The 23,765-nt window shown below is 36.1% G+C and overlaps 1 protein-coding gene across 1 annotated transcript in view; it reads right to left on the bottom strand.

Moving 5' to 3' along the window:
- LUZP2 (leucine zipper protein 2) overlaps positions 1-23,765 on the bottom strand; it is a gene marked incomplete at both ends in the record, with an annotated part of 446,055 nt that overhangs the window by 197,764 nt on the left and 224,526 nt on the right. The window contains 2 exons of the mRNA XM_082845005.1: positions 5,493-5,555; positions 12,140-12,221. Coding sequence (XP_082701131.1) covers positions 5,493-5,555; positions 12,140-12,221 — 145 coding nt within the window. The remainder of the gene's footprint in view (positions 1-5,492; positions 5,556-12,139; positions 12,222-23,765) is intronic.

Raw genomic sequence — 23,765 nt, 5'->3', positions numbered from 1 at the left:
GAATAGCAAATTAGGGAAACCAGCTTCAATCTCCAAATTTGGACACGGTGTCCAATGTTTATTTAATTTATTGAAGTCACTGGTGCTAAGAACGGACTTAAATATGGTTTTCATTTATCTTCACTGTACACAGAATCCCAGCCCTGTGGGTTTTTTTGTGTGTAAAAAAATCTGAATTATAATATTTTAGTAAAGGTAGGATTCTAACTTTGAAGAGTCAGCACCTAGTTGAGGAAATAGTTCATACAAAAGCAAAGCTAAAATCACATGTTAAAGGATAGGCAAGAAGCCATGTATACACACAAGATATTGTAATATACACACATGCACAACTGGATACTCTATCAGTGTTAGAGCATATCTCTCAACCACTCAGAACACTTCAGTGATGACATAACATATACTAAAGCTGGTTACCACACTCTAACCCTTTTTTTTTTTTAAAGAAAAGTTGTTAATACACTAGCTACCAAATTTGGAACATTGTTTCCACGATGTGAAAGTTTTTCATAGTGTTTAACCCGTATTCCCAAGGAAAAATGAAAGCAAACAAATTAGAAATAAAACAAATCCTCTCTGTTTCTAAAGTGCATTGCAGCTCTAGGGCAGACATGACTTAGACTTTGATAATCAGATATGATCCCTTCAAAATGCAGATACAGCAATTACATGGGAAAACAGGCTAGATGTTATCCATGGTCTGATGCACAAGGGATATGGCTATGTGATACCGGAGCTCCCTGTGATGGGAACATAAAGGTGGCTGGCAGCTTCCTGATCTTGGCAGAGGTAGCCCTGCCTTGAGACAAACAGCTCTGGGGTTTGTTTGTGGAGTTGTTCCTAAGCTCAGCCTACACAATGCGTATGCACCTCTCCTAACATTTTGTTGAGTCCTCTAAATGGCTTAATAAGTCATTTTCTTCTCATCAGAGGTTGCTTTTTGTCACAACTGGCATATTGCCCCTAAAAACCCATGTTTTATTCCTCATATACCTGGATATGTGTCAATGATTATTTGGAACCCTTTGGAAACCCACAGATTGGCCAGTGACTTGACCTGTAGCAAGACTTTCCCCCCAGGCACTTATAACAACAGCAATAAAACAAAACATTAAAGAAGATTAAATTGCTTATTAGTAGGAGATAGAGAAGGCAGATTAGTATTTCAAAGTTGGGTTAAACTATACGAAAAATAGATGAGCTAAGTAACTGAGAGACTAGAAAGAAAGGAAAATGGAGCCGTGAAATAGTGAGAGGGAAAACCTGCATTGGAGAGTAGTTTTGACAAATTTCTGATTTCTATCACTGGCAAAGTAAGGCACACTTTTATGGTTCCTGACTTTATTATTACCATTTTAGAAATGTGATTTCTTATTTTTTCCTTACCTCGAACTATCTTGAATGAGTCTCGGGAAAATAATCAATCATAAGAATCTATACTAAAACCATCACAGAAGAGATTTGGGGTGGGGGTACTTCCCCAACTTGCCTGTCTTCCTCCTTCCCTCCCTTCCTTCCTTCCCTTCTTTCTTTTCTTCCTTCCTTCCTTTCTTCCTTTCTTTTTCCCTCTCTCTCTTCCTTTCACTTTTCTCCCCTTCCCTTTGTTATCTCTATGTACTCACTAATTTAATATAGACTATGTTTTAATACTAATCTAATTCAAATATTTGTAGCTATGTACTCCTTTGAAAAGTCCTGAACATTATCAAACTCTCACATTTCATTAAGGAGTTTCAAACTAATCAGAGATGCTTGTCTCAATGCCTAATTTATCTAATATTTCAATACCTATGTATTACCCTACTTATCTCTTTCTTATATCTGGAACCACTATAGAGAAACTTATTTTATCCTAGGGGAAACGGTGGATAAAATTAAAGAAAATTAGAAATGACAATAGAGAGAGGGTGTTTTAAAAGTGCAAAGTCAAAGAGAATTCTAAGCTTTGGAGTCAAAAGGATTGTCTATATCACATGATGATGCAGTTATGAAAGTTAGAGAAGAAAGGCTAAGTGTTTTTGTTTCTTTGTTTTGCTTTCTGGTACAACTTTTTACATTTGTTGAAACCATACAATATCCAAATACAAAATGCAAAATAAGTAATTGAATGCATAAAACGGATTACATAAGAGACATCAGAATTAGAGACAGATTAAGAAGTTACTAAAAAAATGGTGAGATAGCTACTATAAATCAATTTTTGCACTGTGAGAAATCTCATATTCTGCAAATGTGTACACTAAAAATACAGGATGTATGAGAAAATTGTGATTGAGGAAGACCACTTATTATGTAATTTTGTGATCATAATATTAACAAAATAATGACAATAGTAATAAAAATACAACCACAGTTTAATATTTTCTAGCATTTATCCCCCAAATCATACTCAATCCTTTGCACAGTCTTACACTTAGAATTTACTGTTTTCTCTTTTGAGATGTAGACCCTACAGGGAATTGACTTCTAATAAAGTAGATTATCAGAATTAATTTCTGATACATATTTTTCACTAATCTCTTATTTTAATACTGGGGAATGCCTTAGAGTCTTCTATATTCACAGTTTAGTCAGATATCTTGGTGCAGTAAGAAACATTTTTTAAAATGTTTTGAAGGCACTAAAACACAACTACATGTACTAAAGGGAGGTCCTTTTGCATATTTTCTTTTGTCTTTGTATGATAAAAATTTTCTCTAAAATTTGACAAGGCTTTCCCCTGATTGCTTCAAACCTCAACATGTTGGGAAAAATTACATATAAACCAACACAATTTTTCAAACTTTACTGGCATCGTTCCTTCATTTATTAATTGCTAATAAGGTGATTTGGTACAAAGAAATACACACTGTGGCAGAATAGCTTTGGCTTGCATGTTCCATGAAAGAGAATATAAGCAGAAAAGCAGAAGGCCTAGACCTGAAATTTGGAGACCCCCTAAATCTCAGTAAAGCTTCTGTGAGTAAAAGCGATCCCAGACACAGGTTAAATGTGATGTCCATGTGAAGACATAGATACCCACAGAGACAGATAAAATAAAAAGGAGCTTGAAATACTGTGATTAACTCATAGCTATACTCTTTTCAGTCTCACTCTTAACTTTCTTGGTTTAAAAAAAAAAAGAAAATTTCCTATTTCTTGTTCTCTTGCAGTCTCACTTTGCTATCCATATTCTCCAAATATTCTCCAATGTTCTTTCCCAGTTACGAACACAGTCTTTGAATCACGGGGTCCCATGTATTCCATTCCAGATATGACTGCCTGGATGGAAAAATCAAAATGCTTTCTGCCCTACACAGCATTTGCCTAAAAATAAAATCTAAATATTTTCCCCCTCCAAGGGATGAGGTAAATCTTAAAAACTAAATGCCTAGCTTCTAACATAAAAGTGCCTTTTAAGATATTTACCTTCACATATGAAAAAAATACCGATCATTCTTTAATAACTTTTCCAAAGTCCCTTCTTAAATTGGGACTTCCCCAATATCCTCACTCAGAAGTCATTCAGGAGATTTTGATCTTCTCACAGAAATCTCTTTATACCTGTATGATCTCCCTCACCTCTCTGTATTTTGTTTAGTCAATTTGCCTTTTTATTTTATTACTCCTGAACAAAAATCTTTCAGGTAGTGTCCATATAATTTTACTGTGCAGAGTATGGGCCAAGTATTTTGTTTAACCTCTACATACTGATTATTTGTCAAAATAACAAATCTAAAATTTCAATGAATTAATAAAAAGGAGTCAAATTAAAAGCATTCAGTTGATAATATATGTTCACCATTAGGTTTTGTTAGAGAAGTCAAAGACTTTTCTGGTTATCAAGTATCATCTTGCAGATTTTCAATATGATGAAAGTAAATAGTAGCAAATTTAATTACAAAGCTTACATCTGGCAGCCATTCTGAAGAGTTGTATTGCTTTTTTAATTATTCTAGCCTATACACTTAGAAAATTAATATTAAACTTAAAAAATGATCCCATGGAAGGAAATAAAATATTTTATTAATCCTCATAGGTACCTGATATGAATAATTTATAGTTTGGTTTTAAAAGAGCTTCCTCCTTAAATTCTAGATTTTTTAAAAATTATGTAAGATGAAAAGTTAACTGATAATACGTACACAGAGATATAAATTAGCCCATAATCCTCTCATTCTTATACAACGGGGTTCATGCTGTTGTTGTGTGCGTGTGTGTGTGTGTGCATGGATGTGTGTGTACACGTCTAAATGTACTTTCTTTCCTATTTTAATACTGGCTTTACCATTGTTTTAAACATTCCCTTTGTCTTAAATGATCCATGGAAAGTTTTAGACTTGAGTAATCGGGCCCTCTCTGAGCCCCAGAGAACAAGAAATTATCTAGTACAACCAGTATTTCGGTAACTCTAGTTTACTGACATTTTCCACCATAAACAGTAAATCCAAGATTTAGGCCTCAGGGAAAACATTATCAAGTCCATCTCATTAGACTTTCTTAAGAAGACTCAGAAGAAAAAATCATTAGAAAGAAATGAAAATACAATAGAATCATAAGGAAGACACTTAAAACTTTTCTTGTTTTCCTTTTTTCTATACATCATTTTGCACATTTGATAAACCATTTTAATGTCATGATCAGAGTACAAATGCTGAATCTTGATACCAAGGCATTTGTATAGTCTATTTTTTAACCTGGGCATCAAGGTGGAAATGATATAGGAATAATGTAGCTCATCTGTATTTGAAATGTCTCAAAAAATTGGAGGAAAGAAGGGAGGGAGGGAGGGAGGGAGGAAGGAAGGGGAATAAAGGAGACTAGAAATGGCTAAAGCAGTTGATTTGGGATTTAAAATCCACCTTAGTGGGACTGATAAAAGAAGATGTATCTTTAATTGATCATGGTTTAAAAGTTTTAAATAACTAATTTCATTCAAGGAAAAAAAAGAAATAAAAAGGTGGAAATACAAATGTGATGGAGAAATTTTAGAAAATAAAGTAGTTATGTAACAGGGTAGACAAAAAGTCAAAAGGAGGAAAAATCATACAGCATTTTATAGGATCCTTACATTTTAAAGGCTGTAAGGAAAGCGGTTACAGCTTATTTATTTCAAATCTACATCACTCTAAGATTACCTCACATAAATTTTTCATTCTAGATTGACTTTTCCTAACATAAGGTCCATTTCTAACTAGCTCTCTTCTTCAGTGCCTGTGATGTCATTTGGCAGACAAATACATTTATAAAATAAAAATAAATTTTTAACATTGCCCAAGCAAAATATAATTAGAAGGGAAAATGACCTGGAGATGTATGAACTAATAACGTTATCAAATAGATGTTAAAGTAGGGATTATATACTCAAGTTTTAACCTTATAGTTCCTCTCCATTAGTACTTAACTAAAGGACATATTTAAATGTGATCATACCCCAGAGCTTATGGCAAATCAATATGTTTGTTTCTGTATATTCTTTGACTTGTATGAAATTTTCCTGAAATATGTCTTACCTCATTTTGGAGATCTCGGATCATTTTGTTCTTTCTCTCCATTTCAGTCTTTAAAAAAGCAATCTGAAAATAAATAGAATATCATGTAGACATATTTCAAATTCATTTCTATAGCTTTTATAAATTTATTTTCACAATGTTTGAAGTATAATAAAATTATCTCTTTGTCAACAAATACTGAAAAAGAACAAAGGGTTAAACTTTTCATTATCCACATTTTTATTGCCAAATTCATAAATATATCAACTAGTTATATCACATAACTTTTTCTTATGTAATAAAAGATTATTATTGTTTTTTAAATTTAGTCTGTTTCTGTTTTGTAAATAAGTTCATTGGGGGGGCAGGGATAGTTAGGGAGTTTGGGATTGACTGTGCACATTGCTATATGTAAAATAAATAACCAACAAGGACCCACTGTATAAAAAAAAAATGAAGAGGGGACAAGAGAATGATATGCTTGAGATGAGATTGGTCACGTGTTGTTAATTCTTGAATCTAATTGATGGATTCATGGGGATTTATTACACTACTCCTTCCACTTTTGTGTAAGTTTGAAATTCTCCACAATTAAAAGGTTTAAAAAATTTTTTAATTGAGAAATGCATGTTATGACTGTGATTCGCTTACTTGTCTAAACTTCAATTTTTAAAAATGTGGTTCTTAAACAAAGCTAAATTCTAGGGTTGGGCCTAGGAATCTCTTTTCTTAAAACATGCTCCACGTAATTTTTATATAAGGCCAGGTTTGAGAGCAATTGCATAGTGATGCTCCTGACCTCAAAAGCATGGAACGTTATAACTGTACCAGAGAAACCATGATGTTTCCTGCTGAATATGATATTGTCAGAATCTGTACCCTTAGGCCAGTTATTCAAACTGTATCTGTATAAACATTGCATCTTTATCTGCCTGACTGCTTTGAAAAAGGTCAGTATAGCACAGTAGCTAAAATATGAGACTCTATGGTCACTGAGAGTTCACTATTTATGTGAATGTATGACAGATGAAACATTTAATATCTCCAATTTTCAATTTTCTGCCGGTCACATTTTTTTAAAAAGTAAAAGGAGCAGGTAAAATTAATTTTACTGATATATTTTATTTAATTCAATATATTCAAAATAGTATCATTTGACATGTAATGGATTAATAATGATAAATTGACTTTTTTTTGCAATATATCTTTAGAATCCACTGTGTGTTTTACACGTACAGCATATCTCAATTTGGACTAGCCATTTTATAATGCTCAAAAGCCTCATGTATCTGGTGGTTATATATTGAATAACATAGTCTTAGAGGATTCCTGGAATGATGCAAAAGAGACTGGCAATGTGGGTTATCTCTAGAGATAGATTAAGTCAGTAGAAATCAAATTTAGGAGTAAACTTAATTTTTACCATATATATACACATTAAAAAAATAGTTCTGAAACCTTTCAAACATAAACAAAAGAACAAGAGTAATACTATGTAAAATGCTTCTGGGCCCACCGTAAGAATAAATATATATAAATGCTTTGTCCAATTTTCTTCAGACCTTGTAAAGAAAATGTTATAGTACTATTAAAGCCCCACCTAATTTTTCTCCCTCCCCTCCCCCCAGAGGTAACCACTATCCTGGATTTGACATGTAGTAGTCTTGTTCACTTTCTGTACATTATACTTGTTGTGCGTCTGTAAAGCTTTACAATACGTATTAACACCTTGTCTTTTCTGGCTTGTGTAGGTGTCCTTGTATTACCATTTCCTCAAAAGGTAACAAAACCTAAACCTAACAATTTTTAATGGTCCAACTACATGTAAAACAGAAGCAGAAGCCTGAGAACCACTATGTCCATCATTCTGGTCATAACAATTTTCAAGCTTACATTTGAATTATGAATATCCTCGGAGCAACCTGAAAATTTGAGTCACACTCATTGTCCCATTAAGGAGATAGTTCAATTTAGTAATTAGATATATAATCAAGGGCAGCACAGCAGAGTATCTGCTCTTAAATCTAAAATAGCACAATATTTACAGAATCAAATCCAAATGTTTTCCCTCTGCTTTAGAGTGACCAATTACAATTATTTCATTCTCCCCTTCTTATCCAACTTTCAACTACATCAACTATAGTCTTCTTGGCAGAAAGAGTAATTGTTGAATGATTTGCAATAATTAAAATATATACTTACTTAATCCTTAGTTAACCTAGAATCCTCAAATAGGGAGAAAAAGCACAAACAGTTTGAGTCTTTACCAAAGTTTGGAAGTGATGAGTCCCAGTACTATGAAAGCTATCTTTTCCTAGATTCCACCAGATGCACATTAAAAAAAAATCATGCTTTTACTAAATATATGTTATTCCCATATTTGTTAAGCTTTCTGTCATCTCTTTCTGGACTTTGACTTAGAAAATATCAGTCATTCAACTCAAAACATAAACACATTCCCTCCAAAAGATAAGTATTATTTATTTCCGCAGGTATTTGTATTTATTGATCATGATGATATATTTTGTTAATATAGTCTTGAATTTGTTCTTATAGCCCTTTTACATGTACATTCGTTAGTAGAAAAATAGCTATTAGTTTACACATACAGTCATTAATTGATTTTGGAATCATAACTGATGAAGTTTGCAAAATGAGATGAAAGTTTTCAATTTTTTTCTATTTTCCAGAAAATATTTGCCTATATTTGCGGTCAACTGATCTTTAAAAATTAGTAGAAGTCACCATGAAAACCTTCTGGCTTTGAAATACTTGGGAAAGGGGGTCTTTTAGCATAATAAAATTCCAACTGTGTTCAGCTATTCAATTGCTAAATTTCTTCTTGCAGAAGTTTTAGCATTTTATATTTATTTATCTAGAAATTTACATATACATTTTTAAATGTATCAGGGAACTGTTGCTCATAATACGTTATTTGTTTGAATTCCTATTACAATTATGACTCTTAGCTCTTTTTTTTTTTTTTTGCGGTAAGCGGGCCTCTCACTGTTGTGGCCTCTCCCGTTGCGGAGCACAGGCTCCGGACAGCAGGATCAGCAGTCATGGCTCACGGGCCTAGTTGCTCCGCGGCATGTGGGATCTTCCCGGACCGGGGCACGAACCCGTGTCCCCTGCATCGGCAGGCGGACTCCCAACCACTGTGCCACCAGGGAAGCCCTTAGCTCTTTTTTTAATTCAACATTTTAAAATTTGAGTCTGTCTTTCTATTCTTAATCTTTCTCATATCTTAAATTCTTTTATCATAGTCTTTTCAAATAACTTAAATTTACCTTTTTTGTTTTCTATTTTATTATTGTCTTCACTAGTCTTTAAAATACGCTCTTTATTGCACTGATGTTTTGTTTTTAAATAACTTCTTGAATTTATGTTGCTAATCTTTTATTTTCTGAAAAAATGCATTTAAAGCTATCAATTCACCTCAATTATTATATTGGCATATAGTGTCTTCACTATTATTAAGTATTTCTTTATTTCTTTTATTATTTCTTATTAACTGAAGGGTTATTAGAAAATGTGTTATATATTTTCCAAACATAAAGAATTGTTTAACCATTTATAAAAATTTATTTTAAATTTTATAACAAAAGGATTGAATAACATAGTATATATGCTAGTCATATTTTTGAACATATATAACTTTTTGTATTATACATATTATATTTCTATAAAATTTCTATAGATGTTCTGCATGTACTTAAAAAGAATATAGTCACTTTTTTAGAGATTTCTATATATATCTAATATTTATTACTACCAGTTGTATTTTTAAGATCTTTGTTTTTGCCTATTTCTCCCTTCACTTATAGATTGATGGATATGGAAGCTGATTTGTTAAGTACATTTATGTTTATGATGGTTATAACTATAACCACCTCATTTTATTTATTTTTCTTTGCTAGCATATAATGCTCTCTCTTACATTATATCTGTGCTTTAAATTCTATTTGCCAGCATTAATATTGCTGTCAATCATTTACTTCTTTTATGTTGTTTTGCATATATTTTCCTGTATTGCTTACTTTAAGTATGTGGTCTTCTCAGTTGTTAAAATTAGCACATTTGCATATATTGTCCTAATTTCTTAATTGCAGTTATTCTGTGTCTTTTAAAAATTATTATTAAAATTAACCCATTTAAATTATCGTTATTTCTAATACATTGAAACTTTTGCCAACAGTAATTCTTTTGCCTACATTTTTCTTTCAATTGGATAATTTATTTTATTTTTTTTCTTTCTATTGAGTAGATCAAATTTAGTTTAGATTTTACTATCTACTATATGCCAGATATAATTTTAGGGAAATTATGTATGTTATTTTAATTTTAATTATTCCCCCAATTCTTCAAACAAGGAAACCTGCAGAAGTTAAAGAGCTTACTCAAATTTACAGATAGTAGATTGTCCACTAGGAATTTAAACCCAGAATATTCTTATTCTGTAGCACATGTTAGGTTATGAATACATATAGGGTGTTCCTGGTTTAGTAGAGTATTTTGGGGTGGGAGAGGAAAATCCTCCCTCAAGATTCAATGCTGAACTTTAAGAAAAGCACTGCAAGGATTCTGAGGTGAGGATAAAGCTGACTCGGCCAGTCCTGTCTCCTCCTTCTTCCCAACTATGCATCCTTTGTCCCCACTTTTGCCATACTTGACTCTTCTAACTTTTGTTGAGCTCTTTCAAATGTTAGAGCTTTCTTCTTTTGGGATGTTAGACACACTGTGCATAACATATTGGAATAAACACAGGTTCATGCCTTGGCTTCTCCAAATGCTAGATGTGTAAATACAAGCAAGAGTTATTCATTTTCAGAAAAAAACAAACAAACAAAAAAAACAACAACAACAGTAGTGTGCAGTTTTATTGTGAGAATCTGAGAAAACAGTATGTGTGAATATTTCTATTCTGTTCTGTCATTATTTGTGACTGGGCTATGAAGAAGTTGAGATTAAATGTGATAGATCAAGAAAGAAATGGGATTGCAATTAGGGTTGCTCCTTATGCTGGGTCAGATTCTGAGGGGAGGAATCAACATGATAGTGCTAAAAATATGTCTGTTCTTTTATGTAACACCTGCTGTCCAAAGAGCCAGACACTAGAACACCTTGTAGGTTAGCAGTGAGTGTTGCCATGGCATAACAGAGAAGAACAAAGATGCTCATCCTTACAGGTGGGCTGGACAGATAACAGTGAATTTATTAACAAGAAATAATCCTGCACCCAGAAGAATCAACAGCCATTATTACAAAGACTGTCTCCAAGAAGCAGGTACCCCAGATGACAGACAGGGCTAAGTCTCAGAAGCGAAACTTTATACCCTAATCCAGATTATTCAAGGAAGACTTGCAAAAGAAAGGCAGGATGACAATTCTTAAAGGAGCTGGGATCCCAGGTAATCAACCTGGATGGAGACCTTGTATTAGTCCAGTTTCTAGCTTCTGTAAACTTGATGCTTTAACATCTACCTTACACATATACGCAGACTAGCCTTGTTATGGACAACCCAGTAATATGCTTGCATCATTCTATCTTGACCTCCTGCCTTCCTCATCGCTGCTCCTTCCCCACCCACTCCTCCTGGTGGTAAGCTTTTCAAATACACACTAACCAATACAGAGCCTAGAACTCCAGCCACCCCTTGTACTGAGTTCTCACACTTCAGGCAACTGTCCACCTGCCTTAATCACCCCAGGGCTGGGTACCAGAAAAATAGTCCCTGTGCCCCAGAGCCTGCTGAAATCATTCAAATGGGCCAATCCTAGGCCTGCTTACCCTGCCTAGCCCATTCCTTCCCACAGAAACCACAGTAAAGGCTCTTGTCCACAGTTTCCCCACCTTCCTTTGCCTTGTGCCTGACCTGGTGCTTGCCTGCGTGGTCCCCAGTCATGTGGCATGCCCTCCTCTTGGGAACTGTGAGAAATAAACTATCTTTCCAAAGGTAATTGTTTCCTGATCTATTGGTCTTACTATATCTCAAATTTTCTATTAATATACTATATTTTGAAATAGATTCAGGTCCTCGAACAAGATAAAAGGTTCAATCTCCATAAATGGTACATAAGTGCATGTGGGGAATGAGGTAGAAATCTAGTTTTTAGCACTACTATCCAGAACACTATCTGTCCTGCCCGTGGTGAATATTAGTTATAAGAACTGAAACGTGAGGGTCAATAGAACATCATTTTGAGAGAGAAATTCTGGAGAGAAGTTTGATTCTTAAACTTTGGGGTGTCTCAGAATCACCTGTGTAGTTGATTAAGTAGGCAGATGGTGTGGCTCCACCCTTGGGAGATGTCTATTCAGTGGATGTAGGGTATGGCTTAGGGATCTGTATAGTTTAACTTAGTTCAAGGTCACACCCCAAAATTCAAGAGCCACTGATAGGGGGCCCGACACCAACACTCTTGCCCTGAGTTTTTCATCCATAAATAAGGGTTAGGAATCAGAAGACCCCTAAGAATCAAATACAACGAAAATATTTTTTTGAAATGATTGCTGCTAAGTATTTTTGTAATCTTGTTGATTGTGTTGTTTTCATTATACTTTCATTTATATTTGTCACAGGTGTATTTGTTCCATAATGATTTTAGGGAAAAAAGTTAACAATTTTCCAGGCCCAAAGCAAAGGACACAGAAGAGAAACACTTACAGTAGCCTGCTGTTTTTCTGCTTTCTCAGTTGTCTCTTTAAGCTGATTTTCCAGGGCCTCCTGGAGAGACTTCATTTGTTCTCTGTTTAGTAGAAAATAGAGAGCAAAAGAGAGACATCATATAAATCTCTTATTTCCTATTTACACGATGAAAGGAGGTTTTGCTGTATATATACATTTAGGAAACATAACTAGAATATATAAAGCCACGGTTAAACATACAAGATGTATCTCCGGACTCTGGTAATAAAGAGTCTTCTCTCCCATGCAAGCACTAAGAGCAAGCTGTATTTAAGGGAAATTGCCTTACTATTGTGTCTTATAAGAATCCTACTGTGTGAATCATCTGTGAGCTGCATAATGTGTTAAATCAAATCGATATAATAATTAGAGTTAGAAAGCTAAATTAGTGACAGCATGCCAGGGTGTGAACATGCTGTTTAGAAACAAAGTTAACATAGACTTGCTGATGGGATAAAATTATCATTCCCTTGGATGCTCCACATTAACTAATTCTAAAGCACTGTGTTTTAGACATCCTGTATAAGGTCTGAGACTTTTTGTAAAAACAAAGAGAAAAAAGATGTATATTTAATGCGAAAGCTGCCTCATTTATTGGAGATAATAAAAAATACATCTGCACATATATACATATTGTGTCTCAAGTTCAGTAGGACATAAGGACCCTGTCTCACATTAAAAATATAAATATTTTCATAAATATGAATTCCTCTCAAGGGTTTAGGATTTTCTCAATTATGACAAATTTTATTATATTACTGTGCCTTCATTTTATCACCTAAGCTATCACTTCAAAAAGTTCAGATAGGAGAGAGGGGGAAGATGGCGGAAGAGTACGACGCGGAGATCACCTTCCTCCCCACAGATACACCAGAAATACATCTACACGTGGAACAACTCCTACAGAACACCTACTGAACACTGGCAGAAGACCTCAGACCTCCCAAAAGGCAAGAAACTCCCCAGGTACCTGGGTAGGGCAAAAGAAAAAAGGAAAAACAGAGACAAAAGGATAGGGACGGGACCTGCACCAGTGAAAGGGAGCTGTGAAGGAGGAAAGGTTTCCACACACTAGGAAGCTCCTTCGAGGGCGGAGACTGTGGGTGGTGGAGTGGGGGAGCTTCGGGGCCGTGGAAAGCGCAGCAACAGGGTTGCGGCGGGCAAAGTGGAGTGATTCTGGCACAGAGGATTGGTGCCGACCAGCACTCACCAGCCTGAGAGGCTTGTCTGCTCACCCGCCGGGGCGGGCGGGGCTGGGAGCTGAGGCTTGGGCTTCGGTTGGAGCACAGGGAGAGGACTGGGGTTGGCGGCGTGAACACAGCCTGTGGGGGTTAGTGCACCATGGCTAGCCGGGAGGGAGACCGGGAAAAAGTCTGGACCTGCCGAAGAGGCAAGAGACTTAGCACTTCCCTCTTTGTTTCCTGGTGCACAAGGAGAGGGGATTAAGAGCGCTGCTTAAAGGAGCTCCAGAGACAGGTGTGAGCTGCCGCTAACAGCGCGGACGCCAGAAACGGGCATGAGATGCTAAGGCGGCTGCTGCCGAAACCAAGAAGCCTGTGTGCGAGCACAGGTCACTATCCACAGCTCCCCTCCCGGGAGCCTGTGCAGCCCGCCACTGCCAGGGTCCCGGGATCCAGGGACAACTCCCCCGGGAGGACGCACGGTGCACCTCAGGCTCGTGCAATGTCATGCAGGTCTCTGCCGCCACAGGCCCGCCCCGCACTCTGTGCCCCTCCCTCTCGCCGGCCTGAGTGAGCCAGAGACCCAGAATCAGCGGCTACTTTAACCCCGTCCGGTCTGAGCGAAGAAGGGGCGACCTACACGCAGAGGCGGGGCCAAATCCAAAGCTGAACCCCGGGAGCTGTGCGAACAAAGAAGAGAAAGGGAAATCTCTCCCAGCAGCCTCAGGAGCAGCGGATTAAATCTACACAATCAACTTGATGTACCCTGCATCTGTGGAATACCTGAATAGACAACGAATCATCCCAAATTGAGGAGGTGGACTGAGCAAGATTTATTATTTTTTCCCCTTTTTCTCTTTTTGTGAGTGTGTATGTGTATGCTTCTGTGTGAGTTTTGTCTGTATAGCTTTGCTCTCACCATTTGTCCTAGGATTCTATCCATCCATTTTTTGTTATTACGATTTAAAAAATTTTTTTCTTAATAATTATTTTTTTATTTTAATAACTTTATTTTATTTTATCTTTATTTATTTTATCTTATCCTCTTTCTTCCTTTCTTTTTACTTTTTCTCCCTTTTATTCTGAGCCCTGTGGATGAAAGACTCTTGGTGCTACAGCCAGGAGTCAGTGCTGTGCCTCTGAGGTGGGAGAGTCAACTTCAGGACACTGGTCCACAAGGGACCTCCCAGCTCCACGTAATATCAAACGGGGAAAATCTCCCAAAGATCTCCATCTCAACACCAACACCCAGCTTCACTCAACGACCAGCAAGCTACAGTGCTGGACACCCTATGCCAAACAACTAGCAAAACAGGAACACAACCCCATCCATCAAAGAGAGGTTGCCTAAAATCATAATAAGTCCACAGACACCCCAAAACACACCACCAGACGTTGACCTGCCCACCAGAAAGACAACATCCAGCCTCATCCACCAGAACACAGGCACTAGTCCCCTCCACCAGGAAGCCTACACAACCCACTGAACCAATCTTAGCCATTGGGGACAGACACCAAAAATAACGGGAACTACGAACCTGCAGCCTGCAAAAAGGAGACCCCAAACACAGTAAGATAAGCAAAATGAGAAGACAGAAAAACACACAGCATATGAAGGAGCAAGATAAAACCCACCAGACGTAACAAATGAAGAGGAAATAGGCAGTCTACCTGAAAAAGAATTCAGAATAATGATAGTAAAGATGATCCAAAATCTTGGAAATAGAATAGACAAAATGCAAGAAACATTTAACAAGGACCTAGAAGAACTAAAGATGAAACAAGCGACAATGAACAACACAATAAATGAAATTAAAAATACTCTAAAGGGATCAATAGCAGAATAATTGAGGCAGAAGAACGGATGAGTGACCTGGAAGATAAAATCGTGGAAATAACTACTGAAGAGCAGAACAAAGAAAAAACAATGAAAATAATTGAGGACAGTCTCAGAGACACCTGCGACAACATTAAACGCACCAACATTCGAATTATATGGGTTCCAGAAGAAGAAGCGAAAAAGAAAGGGACTGAGAAAATATATGAAGAGATTATAGTTGAAAACTTCCCTAATATGGGAAAGGAAATAGTTAATCAAGCCCAAGAAGCACAGAGAGTCCCAAACAGGATAAATCCAAGGAGAAATATGCCAAGACACATATTAATCAGACTGTCAAAAATTAAATACAAAGAAAACACATTAAAAGCAGCAAGGGAAAAACAACAAATAAAACACAAGGGAATCCCCATAAGGTTAACAGCTGATCTTTCAGCAGAAACTCTGCAAGCCAGAAGGGACTGGCAGGACATATTTAAAGTGATGAAGGAGAAAAATCTACAACCAAGATTACTTTACCCAGCAAGGATGTTGTTCAGATTTGATGGAGAAATTAAAACCTTTATAGACAAGCAAAAGCTGAGAGAGTTCAGCACCACCAAACCAGCTTTACAACAAATGCTAAAGGAACTTCTCTAGGCAAGAAACACAAGAGAAGGAAATGACCTACAATAACAAACCCAAAACAATTAAGAAAATGGGAATAGGAACATACATATCAATAATTACCTTAAATGTAAATGGACTAAATGCTCCCACCAAAAGACACAGACTGGCTGAATGGATAGAAAAACAAGACCCATATATATGCTATCTACAAGAGACCCACTTCAGACCTAGAGACACATAGAGACTGAAAGTAAGGGAATGGAAAAAGATATTCCATGAAAATGGACACCAAAAGAAAGCTGGAGTAGCAATTCTCATATCAGACAAGATAGACTTTAAAATAAAGACTATTAGAAGAGACAAAGAGGGACACTACATAATGATCAAGGGATCAATCCAAGAAGAAGATACAACAATTGTAAATATTTATGCACCTAACATAGGAGCACCTCAGTACATAAGGCAAATATAACAGCCATAAAAGAGGAAATCGACAGTAACACATTCATAGTAGGGGACTTTAACACCCCACTTTCACCCATGGACAGATCATCCAAAATGAAAATCAATAAGGAAACACAAGCTTTAAATGATACATTAAACAAGATGGACTTAATTGATATTTATAGGACATTCCATCCAAAAACAACAGAATACACATTTTTCTCAAGTGCTCATGGAATATTCTCCACGATAGATCACATCTTGGGTCACAAATCAAGCCATGGTAAATTTAAGAAAATTGAAACTGTATCAAGGATGTTTTCCGACCACAACACTAAGAGAATAGATATCGATTACAGGAAAAGATCTGTAAAAAATACAAACACATGGAGGCTAAACAGTAAACTACTTAATAATGAAGTGATCACTGAAGATATCAAAGAGGAAATCAAAAAATACCTGGAAACAAATGACAATGGAGACACGACAACCCAAAACCTATGGAATGCAGCAAAAGCAGTTCTAAGAGGAAAGTTTATAGCAATACAATCCTACCTTAAGAAACAGGAAACATCTCGAATAAAAAACCTAACCTTGCACTTAAAGCAATTAGAGAAAGAAGAACAAAAAAACCCCCAAAGTTAGCAGAAGGAAAGAAATCATAAAAATCAGATCAGAAATAAATGAAAAAAGAAATGAAGGAAACAATAGCAAAGATCCATAATACTAAAAGCTGGTTCTTTAAGATGATAAACAAAATTGACAAACCATTAGCCAGACTCATCAAGAAAAATAGGGAGAAGACTCAAATGAATAGAATTAGAAATGAAAAAGGAGAGATAACAACTGACACTGCAGAAATAAAAAAGATCATGAGAGACTACTACAAGCAACTCTATGCCAATAAAAAGGACAATCTGGAAGAAATGGACAAATTCTTAGAAATGCACAACCTGCCAAGACTGAATCAGGAAGAAATAGAAAATATGAACAGACCAATCACAAGCACTGAAATTGAAACTGTGATTAAAAATCTTCCCACAAACAAAAGCCCAGGACCAGATGGCTTCACAGGCGAATTCTATCAAACATTTAGAGAAGAGCTAATACCTATCCTTCTCAAACTCTTCCAAAATATAGCAGAGGGAGGAACACTCCCAAACTCATTCTACGAGGCCACCATCACCCTGATACCAAAACCAGACAAGGATGTCACAAAGAAAGAAAACTACAGGGCAATATCACTGATGAACATAGATGCAAAAATCCTCAACAAAATACTAGCAAACAGAATCCAACAGCACATTAAAAGGATCATACACCATGATCAAGTGGGGTTTATTCCAGGAATGCAAGGATTCTTCAATATATGCAAATCAATCAACGTGATACACCATATTAACAAATTGAAGGAGAAAAACCATATGGTCATCTCAATAGATGCAGAGAAAGCTTTTGACAAAATTCAACACCCATTTATGATAAAAACCCTCCAGAAAGTAGGCATAGAGGGAACTTTCCTCAACATAATAAAGGCCATATATGACATACCCACAGCCAACATCGTCCTCAATGGTGAAAAACTGAGAGCATTTCCACTAAGATCAGGAAGAAGACAAGGATGCCCACTCTCACAACTTTTATTCAATATAGTTTTGGAAGTTTTAGCCACAGCAATCAGAGAAGAAAAGGAAATAAAAGGAATCCAAATCGGAAAAGAAGAAGTAAAGCTGTCACTGTTTGCAGATGACATGATACTATACATAGAGAATCCGAAAGATACTACCAGAAAAGTACTAGAGCTAATCAATGAATTTGGTAAAGTAGCAGGAAACAAAATTAATGCACAGAGATCTCTGGTATTCCTATACACTAATGATGAAAAATCTGCAAGTGAAATCAAGAAAACACTCCCATTTACCATTGAAACAAAAAGAATAAAATATCTAGGAATAAACCTATCTAAGGAGACAAAAGACCTGTATGCAGAAAATTATAAGACACTGATGAAAGTAATTAAAGATGATACAAATAGATGGAGAGATATACCATGTTCTTTGATTGGAAGGATCAACATTGTGAAAATGACTCTACTACCCAAAGCAATCTACAGATTCAATGCAATCCCTATCAAACTACCACTGGCATTTTTCACAAAACTAGAACAAAAAAATTCACAATTTGTATGGAAACACAAAAGACCCCGAATAGCCAAAGCAATCTTGAGAACAAAAAATGGAGCTGGAGGAATCAGGCTCCCTGACTTCAGAGTTTACTACAAAGCTACAGTAAACAAGACACTACGGTACTGGCACAAAAACAGAAATATAGATCAATGGAACAGGATAGAAATACTAGAGATCAACCCACACACACATGGTCACCTTATTTTTAATAAAGGAGGCAGGAATGTCCAGTGGAGAAAGGACAGCCTCTTCAATAAGTGGTGCTGGGAAAACTGGACAGGTACATGTAAAAGTATGAGATTAGATCACTTCCTAACACCATACACAAAAATAAGCTCAAAATGGATTAAAGACCTAAATGTAAGGCCAGAAACTATCAAACTCTTAGAGGAAAACGTAGGCAGAACACTCTCTGACATAAATCACAGCAAGATCCTTTTTGACCCACCTCAGAGAGAAATGGAAATAAAAACAAAAATAAACAAATGGGACCTACTGAAACTTCAAAGCTTTTGCACAGCAAAGGAAACCATAAACAAGACAAAAAGACAACCCTCAGAATGGGAGAAAATATTTGCAAATGAAGCAACTGACAAAGGATTAATCTCCAAAATTTACAAGCAGCTCATGAAGCTTAATAACAAAAAAACAAACAACGCAATCCAAAAATGGGCAGAAGACCTAAATAGACATTTCTCCAAAGAAGATATACAGACTGCCAACAAAGACATGAAAGAATGCTCAACATCATTAATCATTAGAGAAATGCAAATCAAAACTACAATGAGATATCATCTCACACCAGTCAGAATGGCCATCATCAAAAAATCTAGAAACAATAAATTCTGGAGAGGGTGTGGAGAATAGGGAACACTCTTGCATTGCTGGTGGGATGTGAATTGGTACAGCCACTATGGAGAAGAGTATGTAGGTTCCTTAAAAACTACAAATAGAACTACCATATGACCCAGCAATCCCACAACTGGGCATATATCCTGAGAAAACCATAATTCAAAAAGAGTCATGTACCAAAATGTTCATTGCAGCTCTATTTACAATAGCCAGGAGATGGTAACAACCTAAGTGTCCATCATCAGATGAATGCATAAAGAAGATGTGGCATATATATACAATGGAATATTACTCAGCCATAAAAAGAAACGAAATTGAGCTATTTGTAATGAGGTGGATGGACTTAGAGTCTGTCATACAGAGTGAAGTAAGTCAGAAAGAAAAAGACAAATACCGTATGCTAACACATATATATAGAATCTAAAAAAAATAAGTCATGAAGAATCTAGAGGTAAGAAGGGAATAAAGACATAGACCTACTAGACACAGACATAGCCCACAGAGAATGGGCTTGAGGATATGGGGAGGGGGAAGGGTAAGCTGTGACAAAGTGAGAGAGTGGCATGGAAATACATACACACACTACCAAACGTAAAATAGCTAGCTAGTGGGAAGCAGCCGCATAGCACAGGGAGATCAGCTAGGTGCTTTGTGACCACCTAGAGGGATGGGATAGGGAGCGTGGGAAGGAGGGAGATGCAAGAGGGAAGATATATGGGAACATATGTATATGTATAACTGATTCACTTTGTTATAAAGCAGAAACTAACACACCATTGTAAAGCAATTATACTCCAATAAAGATGTAAAAAAAAAAAAAAGTTCAGATAGCAGATTACAGTATATGAGTGAGTGTGTGTGTAGGTGTGTGTTAAGTATGGCTAAAGGAATAAACTCCTTCAATGCAACAGCAACAACCAAACAGAAACCTCTTCTAATCTTACCAGCAGACAAACTAAATTTCCCAGTCTAGAGCGAAAAGACAACTTCTGGAACAAAAATATTTTCTTGGTGTGTAGTTACAATAAAGAGAGTATGGGATAGGAAAGCATGTTCTTAGACTCTTTTTTTTTTTTTTTTCACTTTTAAATGGGCACAATAATAGAACTACCTCATAGGTTTATAGTGAGGTTTAGAAGATGTAATATAGGCAAAATGCTTAGCAAATGCCTGGAAAATAATCACGTAATACACGAAACCATTATCACAACCACTGGCACCACTTGAGGTCCCTGTGTTCATTCTTTGACCACCACATCCTGCACAACCACAAGCTGCTCTTTCATCCAGAAGGATTTAATGATTACTCTAGAAACTACTAGGTCCCAGTTTCAATTTTAGGAATATCCATGAGAGTCTATACGATCGCTGGAATCAATCTGGATTTTGTTTATCAAGGCAACGTATAACAGGAACAAGTTATAAAATAATTACAGTCACTTTGGTTTTTAGATGATTTATGCTTGTTTGGGTAAAGCTTTAACATGCTTTTGCTTAAAGTGGATTTTAATTCTCAGCTTCCATTACGGCCTCAAACCGGTTTTATTTATCAGAATTGTTTCACATGTAGACTTCCATTATTTCTCCTGACATTTTCCACAAAGAGCATGCGTGGCATAATATAATACAAAATAATAGTAATATTTACATATATTGTAGGCTTACAGTATACCAGGCAGTCCATAAAATGGAAAACTGATACATAAAGAGGTGGTGGAATTGTGTTCTGCAGACTATGTGCTCAAATTCTAGAGAGTCATTATACTACCCCTATTGAGGGAGACAGACAGAGAGAAAGAAAGAAGGAAGGATCTACATTCTATTCCTAACACTCAAATCTTCAACAAGTACTGAATAAAAATGCAATAGGACTATTATATTTCCAACTAGAAAAAAGTTATAATAAAATCTTGTAATACTTATTTGTTATTTCTGGGTTTTAAAATTCTCATTTTTATTTTAAAGTGATACATATATTTTAAAATTAAATGATAAAATTCATATATTTTATAAAAATTAAAATAAGTGTTTATATATGTATATATATTCAAAAATGCCCACATACTGACATCTATAGGCAATAGGGAGTAAGAAAAAAATAAGTTGCAAAAACTGTTAAAAGCTGGAGAAGGTACAGAATTCTCATTTTCATGGCGAGGAAAGCTATCAGACAGAATGGCAAAGCGGGACTTTTGAAACTTCTGAACCTCTCCATCTCCTTTTTCAGACTTATTTCTGCACATTCTCACTGCTCCCATGCTTTAGGTGGCCCCAAACTCCTGTCCCACAACTTGCTCAGTTCTACTCCGACCACCCCACCTCCACCAAACGGGATTTGCACAAACTATGTAGAGCTACTCTTGGGCCCTACTTGGCACTGAACTGAAGCTTGAATTCTAAAGAACTGTTGGCTCCAGCGACACTGTGATAGGGTTTCTCAGATGTTGAGTACATTTTACCATAGAATTTCATGGTTACAAGGGATTTTAAAAGGCAGCTGTTTCACACATCTTCCATCCCCAATTATAAATATAAAAATACCTCACCCTACAGGAAGGTATTCTTTTCATGTGGTGACCAGCTTGTATTGTCATAACATCACAGATAGAATCCTTGCCACTATCTCAGGCATTCTTTTCCTTTACAGAGAACTCGGTATACTGAAATCCATTAGTACACAGAGTCCAAAACTGCCTTCTCAAAATCTCTACCCACCATCCACCGTAGAGAGCAAAATGTTTTATTCCTTTTTATTTTCAAGACAGCTTTTCAGAAACTTCAGGGTACTCTCCTATCTCCCAGGGTCTCTATTTTTTGGTTACTTACTCTCACTCTTCACATAGTATGGCTTAAAAGTCTCTCCAGCAACCGGAGGACTCTTCTATGAATATTACCCAAGCTGTCTAAATATTTCTGAAATGTTAACAATCAAGAGTCAATGCAACTTTCTCCTTTTCATGTAAAAGTATGCGTGCATGTGCACACGCACACACGTACACTACACACACAAACACACATATACACATTCCTTTCTCTGTACCTCTTTGGCAGAAAGACATGCTGCTCTCACTACCTGGTTGTTTACGACCATGCCATATCCTCTGCGTTTACTTACTTACAATCTAGTACAGCTACACAGAGGGACTTTATTAGTTGCCTGTTGGTTACAATTCCAAGAAGGAAATTCTAAATGATTCAGTTTTGTTTTGGTAGAGACACCTATGAGGTAATTAACTGTAGCCCGTGATGTCAGAGACACATAAAAGCAGCATGACTTCTAGGGACTACTTTGCCAGGTAAGGGCCAGGTGACAAGGATCCCAGAGGACATGTAGTTACTGAGAACTGGGTGTATATGGCATCTGCAATACATTTTAGTCTTTCAGGCTATGATAATACTTCTAAATTTGCCATCAGTTAATACTTTTTATAGACTGAGATAACTTTTTTTCTCTTTTACTGTTATTAATCTCTTTTATTTTGGAAATGAGATATATAGCCTCCTTCACATTCAGATAACCATGATTTTTATAACTCTAACTAAACAGCAAAAACTAATATATCAAATGTATTATACTTTTGAGAAATCACCTATTGTTAGGATTTATTGAATTTTCCATGCTGACTTTGTGTACATTATACAAGTTATGCATTTTAACAAATTTTATAATTTTGGATAAAACTTTGAAATCACAATAGCAAAATATATGCTCCATTTAACACATTCATTGAAAAACTTGGTCCATCATCTGGCTATCTGTATACCATGCCAAATGTAGAGATGATGGCCTGAAATTCTTAATAACTCCAACCATGTTTTTCCTCATTTGCCTGGATATTTTGTGTGTCATGTAGAAACAACCATAGATAATTTAAAAAATGTTCAGTAAGCTAAAGGAACAGGTTTTTCCTTATTCACGTCATGCATAAGGCTGTCTCTTCATCTGTGTCTCTCCTGCAACAAAGAAAGGCTGATTTTGTTGCTCTTTCACTCCATGGTCCTCACTGATGAGATCTGTCTCTTCTCTAGGGGACCTTTCCTCAACCTGGTCTATGTCTCTTTCTTTCTGCCTTGAACAGTGTTGTCAGAATAATTCCCCTAATATAATTCTTTAATTATATCATTCTTTTACAGAGCTACATGAATGGGTTTTCTGTTGCTTATGCTGAAGTCCACACTGAGCTAACCTTTGAGTGGTCTCAGTCTATGCACAACAGCTTTATTTTCTGATCTTTCCTGACTCAATCTGTCTTCTTCAGTCACTGCAACCCTCTCACTGGTATTGCACATGCATTATGCCGAAGTCATTTCTATTTTTATGTTTTTGTTTATTATCTTTTCCCAACATGGAAGACTCTACAAAAAGTGATAATTTTCAATGACTCTTGGTCTGTTTTTGTAATAGGGAAGAACATTTTGTATTCTATTACAAGTTGATCACTAAAGGGATGTTGCCTATAAGCTTAAATTATACATAATGGTCCATCTCTGGGAAC

The sequence above is a fragment of the Leucopleurus acutus genome, assembly GCF_964270905.1.
Source record: "Leucopleurus acutus genome assembly, chromosome: 8".
Taxonomy (NCBI): Eukaryota; Metazoa; Chordata; class Mammalia; order Artiodactyla; family Delphinidae; genus Leucopleurus; species Leucopleurus acutus.
The sequence above is the reverse complement of the archived record's forward strand: the minus strand, read 5'-3'. Positions and strand labels throughout refer to the sequence as shown.